We start from the raw sequence: 13,309 nt of genomic DNA, 5'->3' as shown, positions 1-13,309 counted from the left end.
GTCGTGAACTATACGACGGAATTTTCCCAATGAGTAAAATAGTTTTAATGAAAAACAAAACAGTTCGGGATTGGTTATTTATTAATAGGTTAAATGTGTTTTGTTTTTAAAACGAAGAAATACATTAAATTCAATTTACTTTTAAGTGGAACCAAGTGTTCCCTTGCGTCTTCTTTTTCTTCTTCAAATGAAAATTGATTTGAAATTCCCGCCATGCCAGCTGCAACGCCACCTTCTTTCTCTGCAGGAACTATTTGTTCTGTTTGTTTGTATATTCGATGTCGGAACTAATTTGTTCTGTCCGTCTTCACATTTATCCATGAAACTTAGAATTTTACATTGTATAACTACTGTTTTTTTTTTAAAGAAATGTGTCTTAGTTGAAACGTAGCACTTTTACAAAAATAATAAATATATTCTGTTCTTGTTGCCAATTCTAAAAATAGAAACTTATTTCGGAAAATTACGAAACTGTCACTTTAGCTGCTTTTGGGGCATTTATGTTCTTGAATTCATGTTTAACTCTCAATTCTAGAGCATCCAAAGCAAATTTACTTTAGAAAGTAGATTTCTTGAATTTGTTAGAATCTTGACCTATGTAAATGTAATAGAGCTTACAAACATGGGATAAACTGGAACGTTGAGTTGCTCAAAATAACTTTAGAAACATTGATTACCTTTAGGGCTCATTTATAGCTATCATGGGTTCTATCATTGAAAACTTTTGTTTCGAGATTTAAAAGCGAATAAGAGAGTTAAATTTGTAATGTTTGATGAAATGAAGTTGATCTTTTGTAAAATTTCTCCACTAAAAAAATACATTATTTTTAACAACTGACTGTTGTAATCACATTTCGAAACAAAATCTGTATTCCCATTGCCCACTAGTCAGTTGTACTTTCAAAGATCAACTCTAACCTCAATTGATTTATTGCAATCAAGAAATTTGTGTCCAATGACAGAAATTTTCAAATTAAACCATATGGTTACGGCTGGATTTGTTTCAAGACAAGCTTTAACTGGCTAACAAGACGAGCCTTTAAGAAAAATAGTAGAAAATAAGTCTTGAAGGATGCCAAAAACTTGTTTCTTCAATACCTTGAAGCCTTGAGGAAGCCGTTTATTCGAAAGTACACGGAACTATAAGTATTAAATATTAAGTGTCCAATTTTGTGTGAGGTGCTTAATTACAGAGTTGGTTTTACTTTTAATATTAATTTTCTAATTAATGGCTAAACTTGTAATTTTAAATTATTCAAAATAAAAAAATGTTTAAATTACAAACAGTCTTATTCAATTGAATTCACTAAACAGATGAATAGTTATACAGTGCATAAGGTAAGGATTTATGTAGGCTCTATTTAACGTTGCGAAAAATCCTTTTTTATAAAAAAATGTGCTATAAATTTTAATTATATGTATGTAGTTTGTCATAACAAATAAAATATAAAAATTTGTGTTGTGGGTGGAACAACATCCTGGAAATCAATTTCCAAGTTATGAAGAACTGCTAAGGCTATAATAAATAGTTGTTTTGGAATTTTTAAGGAACACCTCATAGGTTAGATTAGGTTATAGTGGCTGTCCAAGATGGAAACGGACACACTTAGGCCAGTTTAATGGCCCATTGTGATACCACATGAATCTTGAGGCTTCCTCCTAAGCTCAATGGAACCAGCTTGAGTCCCTTACGAAACGTGAGAGGCTGATTATACCGATATGATTTAGATCGTTAAAGAAGAATTCTCCTAGGTAATTATTGCGTTTTCGAGCCAGAGAAGGGCATGTGCAGAGAAGATAAAGAACTGTTTCTTCCTCTTACTCGTCCATACAGCTTCTGCAAAAGTCTTTTGAGAATACGCCTAGTCTCGTGGCGTGCTTTCCTATTAGACAGTGTCCGGTTATGACACCTATTATCGAGCTTATATGCGATCTGCTTAGAGAGAGCAAGCATCTTGAACGTTTTAAATCCAGTGATGGCCAGAGGTTTTCTGTGACTTGACACGTTGTGATGTTGTTCAACCTGGTGCCTGCCCTTCTCACAGCTTCTTGCATTAGCAGCAGTTTACAAGTAGTGATTGGTCTGCCAGTATTTGCCAAACGAGGTAGGATGGGCTGTACTGCACCGTTCCTGGCGAGTTCATCTGCCTTACAGTTACCTGGAATGTCACCCATCTGTGTAAAAATGGATTGACTCATCCTCCAGGAATGTCCTATTCTCCCAAAAAGATGTGGGAGGTATAGCAATCTGGAAGTTTCTGTCGAATTGCAGTTGGAGGATAGTGTAGTCTGGGTGCTTTGGAATTGATGCTAAATACCTTAGAATTACGGAGTGGCCAATGTTGTTGTTAGTTCTGTACGTTGCGTTTTCAATTTAGTTTTTTATCTAAGACAAGACCTAGGTATTTAGCCTCGTCTGAGAATTTTAATTGGATTCCTTTAATATAGGGAGGGTTGACAAATGGAATTTTGTATCTCCTCGAAAATAAAACCAGATCGGTTTTGTGTGGGTTTACACCCAGTCCACACCGATCAACACAAAGTATTAGTCTGTCCAAGGCATTTTGTAAGAATTCTTTTAGGATATTAAGATGCTTTCCTGAAACTGCTATAGTAACGTCGTCGTCCGCATGGGCTATCACTCTGAAACCCTCCGCATCCAGACTAGTTAGGATTTCATTCACCACTAGGTTCCAGAGGAGAGGGGATAGAACACCTCCTTGTGGTGTCCCTCTACTAACGAATCGTCTACTAGAAGAGTTGCCCAGTTTTGAGTGAATTATTCTGCTAGTAAGCATTAAATGAATTAACTCCCGAAGCGAACTCTCTACATTTAGAGATGTCAGTGCAGATGTGATTGCAGATGTGTCCACGTTGTTAAATGGACCTTCGATGTCAAGGAAAGCAACCATAGTGAACTCCTTATGATGGAGGGAATATTCGATGGTGCGTACTAAAGTGTGTAACACTGTTTCCACCGATTTACCCTTACAGTAGGCATGTTGAGACGAAAACAGAAGTCTTTCCAGGGTCTTAAGAAGGAATGATGATAGACTTATAGCTCGTAGATCTTTAGGATTGACTTGGGAGCATTTACCTGCTTTAGGTATAAAAACAACTTCAACTTCTCTCCATGCCGAGGGAACATGGACCAGATAAAGACAACTGGTAAAAATTGACTCAAGGATTGGTGCAATTATATCAAAAGTCTTTTGTAATTCGGTTGGTATTATTCCATCTGGTCCTGCAGATTTAAATGATTTGAAGCTGTTGAGAGCCCATTGTAGGTTATCTCTTGTGATCAGACCTTGTGGATATGTTGTATTTGAACTTGAACGTATAAAACTGTTGCAAGTTTCGGTAAGAGAACTACCAGGAAAGTGAGTGTCCAATAGTAAGTTCAGCGATTCATTACTTGAATTTGTCCAGGAGCCGTCTGCATTTTTCAAGCAGCTTGGTATAGCTGGACTAGTTGGAAGAATTTTCCGTTACTTAGAGGCTTCAGAAGTTTCTTCTATCGTGCCACAGAAGGATGCCAAGAAGATCGCTTGGATTTCCTTAGTGCCTTCTTGTAGATTCTTTGTAGGAGTCCCAATGAGAGGGTAGTCTTGCAGCTTTGGCCCGGTTGTAAAGTTTCCTGCATTCCTTCCTGAGCAAGTCAAGCTCTGAGGCCCACCATTGTGGTTTCCTCTTTCCTCTTATGTGTATAAGTGGACAAGCAATTTCTAGCGATCTGTTCATAGATGAGGTAAGGTCATTGACTTTGTTGTCAAGTAGCACCTCATAGCTGATAACAAAATGCGGAATCTTTGCTTCCAAACGCCAAAGCATCTTTCCACCGCGTTACGAGTATTGATATGAGATATATTGTATCTTATTTCAACATCAGTTCGAGGATTCAAAACGGTGGTAAAGAGGATATCGTCCCCTAGCAGACGACCATTGAACTCCCCATCATCAAATCTTTGTTTAATTCTGCTTTCCCTAAAAATTCGTGAGTTATGAGTGCTGCCTCTCCATCAGCAAACAATGTCATTAATTTTTAGGGATGCGTCGCATACTGCTTGGGTATTCAGCGAGTAGTATCCTTTTCCTTTTTACTGCCCTGATGGGTCACTTACTTATATGGGTACAGTCGATGGCCTAACCACCTTTGGAAACGCCCGTATTTGAGAGAACTTGTTCATAGTTCTTAGTTGGTCCGAAAAAGAAGAAAGAAGTTTTTTAATGAACAAAGGTCTTTTGGTAGCTAATGCTCTTGCCACTCGTTTACAAATTTGGAGAAGCGTAGGTTAGCTAAATCTTGAATCTATAAACAAATCATAAAAGGAACACCTTTCAAATTAGTGTCAACATTTAGTACAAACTTACCTCGTTGCGTCCCCAATATCTTATTGCAGCCATGGAGATGTATGACCTCCTCTATTTTCACTGCTGAGGTACGAACGGATAGTTTCAATTTTCTCTTTCGAAAATCTATGTTTTTTTATATTCCTCGTTTCTTAGATTCATTGGGTTAAACCTTTTATCATAAACTTTCAACCTTCTCGGAGTTGGTAAAACGCGATTCAAATTATTAAAATCGTTAATAAACGAGCTAAACTGGAAATGCATTATTGTTAACTTCCCATAGGAAGTTATTGTAATGGGTCCGATTTGTCAAATTGAAAATTTTGACATTTCTCGACGTTTCAAGGTCCCTAGAGTCGAAATAAAAGATTTTTAGAAAGATGTCTGTGCGTGCGTGTGTACGTACGTTCGTACGTCCGTCTGTACGTCCGTACGTCCGTACGTTCGCGACGTTTTTTTCGTCGTCCATAGCTCAAGAACCAGAAGAGATATCGACTTCAAATAAATTTTGTTATACAGATAATAAGGCAGAAAGATGCAGAAAGGGCTCTCAAGAAAATTGCGTGGGTGGTTTTTTTACCATAGCAGTTTAAAAAAAGGTGAAAATTTTGGTTAACCCTAAATATCTTACGAACCAAAAACACTAGAGACTTGAATTTAATTTTATATAATAAACTGTAACGTGATCTCAAAGAAATATATTTTTTGAAAAAAATCTATCTAACGGTTTTTTTTCTAAATCAAAGAAACTGAAAAAAAAATTGTCACCTCCTAAATTTAACGACTAACATATGATTTCATCTCCAAAACAATTTTGAGCAACGGAGAATAATGTTTTTGAAATCTGATAAAAAATAAAAATCTAAAAAAAACATTACTCAAAGTTCGTAAAAATTAAATATCGATTCAAATATCTTTTCAAAAACTTAAAATTTAGGCTTCAAACTTATTTTATCTTAAAAGAAATTATGTTTTCAGCATTCAGTAAAATTTTGAAGAAAATCGAATTGACAGTTTTTTTTACAAAAAATAAAAACCTAAAAAAAAAATTAATAAAAGTTGGTAAAAATTGATTTTCGACTCAAATATCTTTTCAAAACTTTGAGATATTGGCTTTAATTTGCTTTTATCTTTCAAAAAATATTGTTGTCAACATTCAGTAAAATTTTGAACAAAATCGAATTGACAGTTTATTTATAAAAAATTAAAAACCGAACAAAAATTAACAAAAGTTGGTAAAAATTGAATATGGATTCAAATATCTTTTCAAAAACTTGAAAGTTAGACTTCAAACTTATTTTATCTTATAAGAAATATTGTTTTAAGCATTCTGAAAGATGTTGAGAAAAATCGAATTGACAGTTTTTTTACAAAAAATAAAAACCTTAAAAAAAAATGTATAAAAGTTCGTAAAAATTGATTTTCGACTCAAATATCTGTTCAAAAATTGTAGATATTGGCTTTTAACTACTTTTATCTTTCAAAAAATATTGTTGTTAACATTTAGTAAAATTTTTTAAAAAATCGAATTGATAGTTTTTGTACAAAAAATTAAATACCTAAAAAAAAATTTAACAAAAGTTGGTAAAAATTGATTTTCGACTCAAATATCTTTTCAAAACTATAAAATATTGGCTTCAAACTAATTTTATCTTATAGAAAATATTGTTTTCAACATTCGGTAGAGTTTTGAAGAAAATCGAATTGACGGTTTTTTTTACAAAAAAAATAAAACTCTACAAAAACAATACTAAAACTTGGTAAAAATTTACTTTCGACTCAAATAGCTTTTCAAAAATTAAAAATATTGGCTTCAAACTTATTTTATTTTACAGAAAATATTGTTTTCGATATTCAGTGATTTTTATATAAAAATCCTAAAAATCCAAGAGTCCGTTTTTCATAAAAAATAAAATCTATAAAAAATAGTACGCAAATTTGGTAAAATTGATACTAGTACATATAGACAAACTTTTAAGCAAGACATATCGACAGACGGGATGGGAAGTTATCAGTGTGGGTCGCATCCCAGCCTCTTTTTTTCTTTTTAATTTCAAAAATGGAGTGAAATCAAAATGATAAAACAAAATGATAGTAACAATAATTTCCTTATGTATGCTCTATTCAACTTCAAAACCCGTTTAGCTTATTATGGGACTATTCAACCTTGCATAAGTTTTATAAAAGTGTCAACTATAATTTTCTCTCCATCTTGAGAAACGTACAAATTAAACTGCTAGTACATTTTAAAAATTTAAATCATTTTATTCACCACGCTAGTGTCAAAATTTAACCAACATTTTAAACCAATTCACGTTTTAATTTTAAAAATATCAGTCAGAGCGAATGAAAACAACAAGCAATTAATGGAAATGGAGTCCTATTTAAACATTACGTCTTGGTTTCGCTAGCATTTGAATTAAATAGTAACGAGTATTGAAAGACTACAATTTGACCTTTACAACATTTATGACGTCCCCATTTGATTGAGGTTAAGCTACATAAATTTAAATACACAAAACAGCAATAAGCTTTTCAAACACCAACCTCCAACTGTGGCTTATTTCCTAAATTTCAAAACATAAAATACCTATCTACCATTTAGAAAACTAAACAAATTTTAAAACATCGCAAAAATGAATAAGGTTCATCCAGTATTTTTGCATTAACATCCATTTTCCGGATGTCCCACACATCGCACCATACTGTCCATTTTCCTGCACCCACTCACTCACAAAAAAAAAAAATTACAACACATAAATAAACCGCATATACCAACAAGCATTCTTCATCCCCAAATACCAACAAAACTAACTTTTCCATTGCGGGTGTAACGTGTAAAAACATTTCCCGGTTTAGGGTGTTAGTGGGTGGGTGGATCACAAAATAAAAACAACAACAAATAAAATGTTTAAATTATCACCAGGACAACAATTTACAACAGGAAGAAAAATAGAAAATAAACCCAGAGCGCAAGCGAGTAAATTTTACTATCAACTCAAACATTCAAGAGAGAGAGAGAGAAAAAGAGAGAAATCATTATCCTTGCAAAAGTCAACAACAACAATGGGAGAGGAGAGCGGATTTGACTAGAAAAATGCATTAGAAAAATGAGCAGACTCATTTTCTAACGCCGAACAGGAACAGCGCCTGTCGGTGTCTCCCATCAAAAAATATGAGAACATCGGAGCAATCAATTGAAAGGATACTAAGGACCAAAGAGAGCACAGAGAAGATACATTGTGTCGGTTAAAAAAAAAAACTAGAGGGTGTGACCGGGTTCTAGGAAAAAATAATTTTTCCAATCGTCTTCGCAAATTGCACAGTTCAGCGGACGGACGGTTCGTTTGTCGGAAGGGATTTTATTTAGCAATATTTTAAGTAAAAACCAGGATCCTTATATCCTTTCGGGAATACTAATAAACAATTTAAGTTCTAGAATTGATAAGACATGTAAAATAAATTGAATAAGAATTTAAATTCGCGATATACAAAAAGAAGTATCCCTGTGAAGAAAATCTCTGTTCTATTTGCATTGCTAGTGTATTATCCTTAAATTAATTAAATGTTATCCAAAGGATCACAGTCACACAATTAATATAAGATAAAGTTCGATTTTCAGTGTTTTTATCTTTTCTTTCAAACAAAAACCGAATTGTGTGAAAATTTGCTCCTTTTTCCATTAAATCCCAGCCCATCCGCCCACAATCAAGGATCTCCTAGTGTATGCGTGAAAAGTGTTTCCTTTTTCTGTGCCGTTGTTGATAATAAAAAAAGAAATGCAACTATGCCGTTGGTTTTAAAGATGAGAATAATATTAGTGGATACGACGACGACGATGCTGGTGGTATAAACGCGAGGAAGGGGACAAAGTACAAGAAATAAACGAGCGAAAAAATAATAAAAAGAAAAAAAAAAGAAAAACGACAAATAAAAAAAATGTTCGCCGAGTCCTTTCTTTAGGATAGAAATTCAAAAAGCAACAAAAAGAAAAAGAAATAGAATAAAAATAAAATGGGGTGGTGGTGTTGTGTCACAGTTTTGCGCCTCCCCATCCTGCATTAGTGCTGCTGTTCTGCTAGTTCTCATTTCTCGAGTTCTCATTCTCGAAAGGTTCACTTAGTTTTTTTTTGTTTGTGTTCTCCCTGTTTTCTTCTACACTATACACTATTCTCTCATCATCCTCGTTTTTATCCTTGATGCGAGTGTATGAGTGTATTGCAATAGAGTCCTTAGGACCACCATCACCGCCGGGACGCACGGCAGGAATATAAATTAAAAAAAAAAAAAACAAAAAAAAACTTAAAACTTCAATCAATAAAATATGTCTGCAAGTGTTTGTGTGTAAGGGATGGGAGGTTGCTGCACTATCTCGAGAGGAGCTGAGATTTAGCAAAGCATCCTTGTGCTACTCACCGCATACCCATCTCCAACGAACCAACTAACCACCCACCCACCAATACATTCCAAATGGTGGTGGGAGTGTAGACGGAAAAATATCTATTATTTAATTAAAATCTTACAAAAAGGACCTCTTATCAAAAATAAGAAGAGTATTTCTATCCATCCACCTATATCAGCGACTATAGCCATAAGGACACTGAATCAGTTCCCAGGATCTATTAAACTGCTTAGCTTTATAAGAAGGACGCGAATGAAAAGTAATTACAATTAAAAAATGTTTCAAGGATATCTATGGAACATACAATTTGCCTAAATTATCCTTGAAGTGAAAAATTCCATGCAGGACCAAAGATAAAAAAATCCTTTTTGTTAAGAAGGAAGTCGGTGCTTTCGAGTGCTTTTGTTAAAACATTGTCGGTTTTTATCAAGAGGTGTGTGTTTTTTTTGTGTGTTTCATGATGGTGAACGTTGCACCAGGATATCATCGTAATGAAGATGGAAATTAAGGAATCTACACACACTCCAGAAACGAGAACAAATAATTGAGGCTTCAAGCCATCTCATACACGATATACCTACCTACCAACCTACTACCTAATATGGTGGCCAGGATATAGTAGAATAATAACAACAATAATCATCATCATCTCCTCCTTGTTTTCGTTCGTCTCGTTCGGTCTCCCCCTCCTAGTTACCTTACATATACAGTGCTCGCCACTAAGAAAGAATATACACATTCTTGGCTAAATGCAATTTGCCTACAAGATACACACATATGAACAGGGATAAATGCAATACCACTCCTCGTACTCGTCCTCGTCCGTAATAAAACCACCACCACCACCACCGACCGGCAGTAAAGTCTTCATCAGGACAAGAGAAGCTACATTCTGCGCGGCCCTTTTTGAAAATACAAAAAATTATGTGTGTTTTTTTCATTCTTTCCCGTTTTGTTTAATCGATGTGAGTTTGTTTGTGTATTGTCCTGTTGACAAAACCTTTGAAGAAAACAAAATTAAAACAACAAAAAAAAACAAGAAGGCATACAATTCAACATTTCGCTAGAAGAAATATGAATAATTAAGGACACGAATGTGGATTGTAAGTCTAGGCAAAGTTACCTCAAGGATAACACTTGACACACATAGTCCTTGCAGTACAAGCGGCTGATGCAAGTGGAAGTTGAAGGTAGTACAGGACGAAAGAAGCAAAATAAGAAAAAAAAAATAAATAAAACACTAAAACAAAAACCTAAATAAAAACAAACAAAAAAGACAAAAATGGGGGACTATCACGAATATACGGATCAATATAAAGTGCCTGTGATTGCGAAGCTTTTGCATGCCTTGCCGCACTATAACATCACGTTTCACAAAATCAACAGCACCTTTAGGCCAAATGATGAGATTTATTTAGAGGTGAGCCCCCACAGAGTATCATCATAGTTTTAAAAGTGTTGTTAGAGATAGATTCTTTTGCACCTGATATAATTCATCGTCATCTCTCGTTCTCGTTCTCGTTTTCGTCACCATGTCAATTGTCATTAATTTATCACCTTGTTTTTGTTTAAAAGTTTTTTTTTAGTTTCTCATTCTCACTTCACCCCCGTATCAAAATCAAACCCACTTTGCTGTATTGGGAACAGTGTTGTCACTTTTTTTCTTCTCTTTTTTATGTTTCACTAGAAAAAAGGAAGTATACCTAGATTCCTATACTTAATGGGATAGAGACTTGCAAAAAATACTTGAGGCTTAGAGTTTTCTCAAGTCTCAAAAATCCATAAAACAACTACAACTAAGCGATTATTTTTAACATGATATTTGAGTATTTTGTTATAATAACAAAATGTACTACAACATAATTCATACAAATACATACATAAAGTAAAGTTGCTTACAAGTCATTATCCTTAAAACGATGTTGACAGTTTTATAGAAAACATCCTATCCTTTGTTAAATGTGAAAAGTTAGGTATTGTTTTATTTGGCAATCTAGAAGCGTTCTGGGCTATATACTAAGTTCATTGAGGAACAAATGACAATCATGATTCTGAAAGGCAGAAACCGTTTGTGGATCTGTCATCAGAAACGTCAAACTTGACAATTAAGAAACTTTTTACGCGACTCGTTTTGCCTTCTTTTTAAATTGATACAATAATTATTTTATACCAGTTGTAGGAAAGTGTTCAAGACTTTTTAAACTTCCCATTGCAAGTTTTTGTGAGTACTCGTGTTTTTTTTGGCATTTTTTAAATAGTATACCTAGTAAAGAATTCCCAAGAAAATGCGTAGGCAGTAGCTAGATTTTTGTATTTAAAAATTGGTACAACTGAAAAAAGATTTGTCAGAATAATAATAAAAAAACACACAAATAGAAGAAAGTTTTGTGAAAAACAAAAAACTAACTAAAACTCATACAATGGACAATTTTCAAGAAGAAATGTTAAGAAAAAATCTGGAAATTGAGATTCATCCCTCTTCTTCGGCATTGCTCAATGGGGATTAAAAAACCGCGTTAAATTTAATGCTTTGAAAACCCAATGCTGTCTTGTATCGTTAAAGCGAGATATACCCCTTTGCCATTATCCATGGATGGCACTTGCATCAATAAGACTGAAGACCTAGATATTCTCGGTATGTGTGTCACCAACCATCCCTTGTGTTTGGGTTTCCTTAGGCGATGAAAGAAATATTTTACCCCTTCTGATCTGGCTGTTATCTACAAGACTTACATACGTCCACAGCTTGAGTATAACTCCCATCTCTGGGCTGGTGCTCCTGCAACTTGCTTAAGCCTCTTGGATAGTATTGAACGTAGAGCATTTAAATTGATAGATGATAATAACATCATAAGTTCATTTACTTCGCTTGAACATCGACGTAAGGTCTCTTGTCTGACCCTTTTTTAACGTTATTTTAACGGCTTATGCTCTAGTGAAGTAGCCAGTTGCATTCCTCCCCTTAAACAGTTCAACCGTAATACTAGCGCTTCCAGGAATACTCATCAGTATACCCTTGAGCCCAAATTCGGTCGTACTGTCAAATACGGAGATTCGTTCTTTAGCCGTACTACGTGAATGTGGAATACCTAGCACACTCTGTCTTTCCTAGTCATTGAAATATTTAGGAATTCAAAACCAATGTGCACCGACATATCCTTTTAAACCCTCTCTCCTCTTCCTAGTGCTCACACTGTGCATCTGCATAATAAGGGTAGTAATATCCCCTCATAGCGGTAAGAAATACATATTTCTCTTCTTTTGTATCTTTTCCATTTGTATTATCAATTGAACTGGTATGTATAAAGATAATGGTACAGACTAAGACTTTTTTCATTTTAAACGTTTATATTCCTCCAAAAAGTTTGGAGTCTGTTTATAACGATCTCTCCTTGGCATTAGACTATCTTATAAATTTGTCCAGCTCTGACACCAATATCTTACTTTTAGGTGATTTTAATTTACCTCACATTGAATGGATTCTATGCGAAGACGAATCCTACCTTGAAGCCTCTCCTTCTTCTTCACAAATGGAACTATCTCTTCTTGATAAAGTCCTTCTTACTGACTTACAGCAAACAAGCTGTGTTAAAAAACTCAAAAAATCGAATTCTCGATTTAGTCTTTTCTCCTGACGCTATTAGTACTCTTGTTCTAGAATCTAGATCAGGAATTACTAATATTGACAAATATCACCCCCCTTTGGAAATTTTTTTTGGCCTTACTAATCACAGTAATTCTTTTGATTGCTTATATAATTTTGATTTCAGAAGAGCCAATTTCCAGCAGTTGTCTGAAGATTTAACCATTTCTGGAATTGCTGATACACTAGCATTTTCTAACCTTGACGAAGCAGTTTCAACTTTTTATAGGATCCTTAATTATTGTTTTGAAAAAAATGTCCCGATAAAGAAATCAAGAAATACAAACTACTGCGTAACAAAAGAAATAAGGCATGGAAAACGTATCTCAAAACTCTGTCTCCAGTCAACTTCTCTTTTTATGTTGAACTCTTTAACCAATTTAAATCTCTTTCTAATTTTTTATATGCTTGTTATGTTACTGATATGGGCACCTCTTTGAAAGAGAATCCTAAAAAATGTTGGAATTTTGTAAGCTCAAAGAAAAAATCAAATGGCTTTCCAGTTAACTTCACTTACAAGAACCTTTCGTTAGATAAAACTTTTAATTTCTGTAACGCTTTCGCAACGAATTTCCGTGAGTCATTTGTTAATAGCCCTCAAGAAGTTGATGAAGTATATTTTCATAATCTTCACACTTTTTCGCAAACTAGCTGTAGTCACATACCTGTGCTACAGAGTACGGTCCTTGATCTTTTATCTGCGTTGAATGATGACTGATCAGCCGGTTCTAATGGTATTCCCCCGATAGTACTAAAAAAGTGTAGTTTTGCTTTAGTTGAACCCCTTACGTTCTTAATCAAAATTTCTCTAAAAAACAGCAAATTTCCCAGTATATGGAAGAAGTCATTTCTAACACCAATTTTCAATAAAGGTAACAAGTCGGATATAAGCAACTACAGGCCCATTGCAAAGC

General features: G+C 34.4%; 1 protein-coding gene across 1 annotated transcript in view; it reads left to right on the top strand.

Moving 5' to 3' along the window:
* Positions 1-9,757: 9,757 nt before the first annotated feature.
* The window catches only part of LOC129945028 (protein tweety), a 31,892-nt gene continuing 28,340 nt past the window's right edge, over positions 9,758-13,309 (top strand). The window contains exon 1 of the mRNA XM_056054688.1: positions 9,758-10,172. Coding sequence (XP_055910663.1) covers positions 10,035-10,172 — 138 coding nt within the window. The 5' untranslated portion in view covers positions 9,758-10,034. The remainder of the gene's footprint in view (positions 10,173-13,309) is intronic.

This window comes from Eupeodes corollae, chromosome 2 (assembly GCF_945859685.1).
Source record: "Eupeodes corollae chromosome 2, idEupCoro1.1, whole genome shotgun sequence".
In the NCBI taxonomy this organism is placed as follows: domain Eukaryota; kingdom Metazoa; phylum Arthropoda; class Insecta; order Diptera; family Syrphidae; genus Eupeodes; species Eupeodes corollae.
This window is presented reverse-complemented; position numbering and strand designations above follow the sequence as displayed.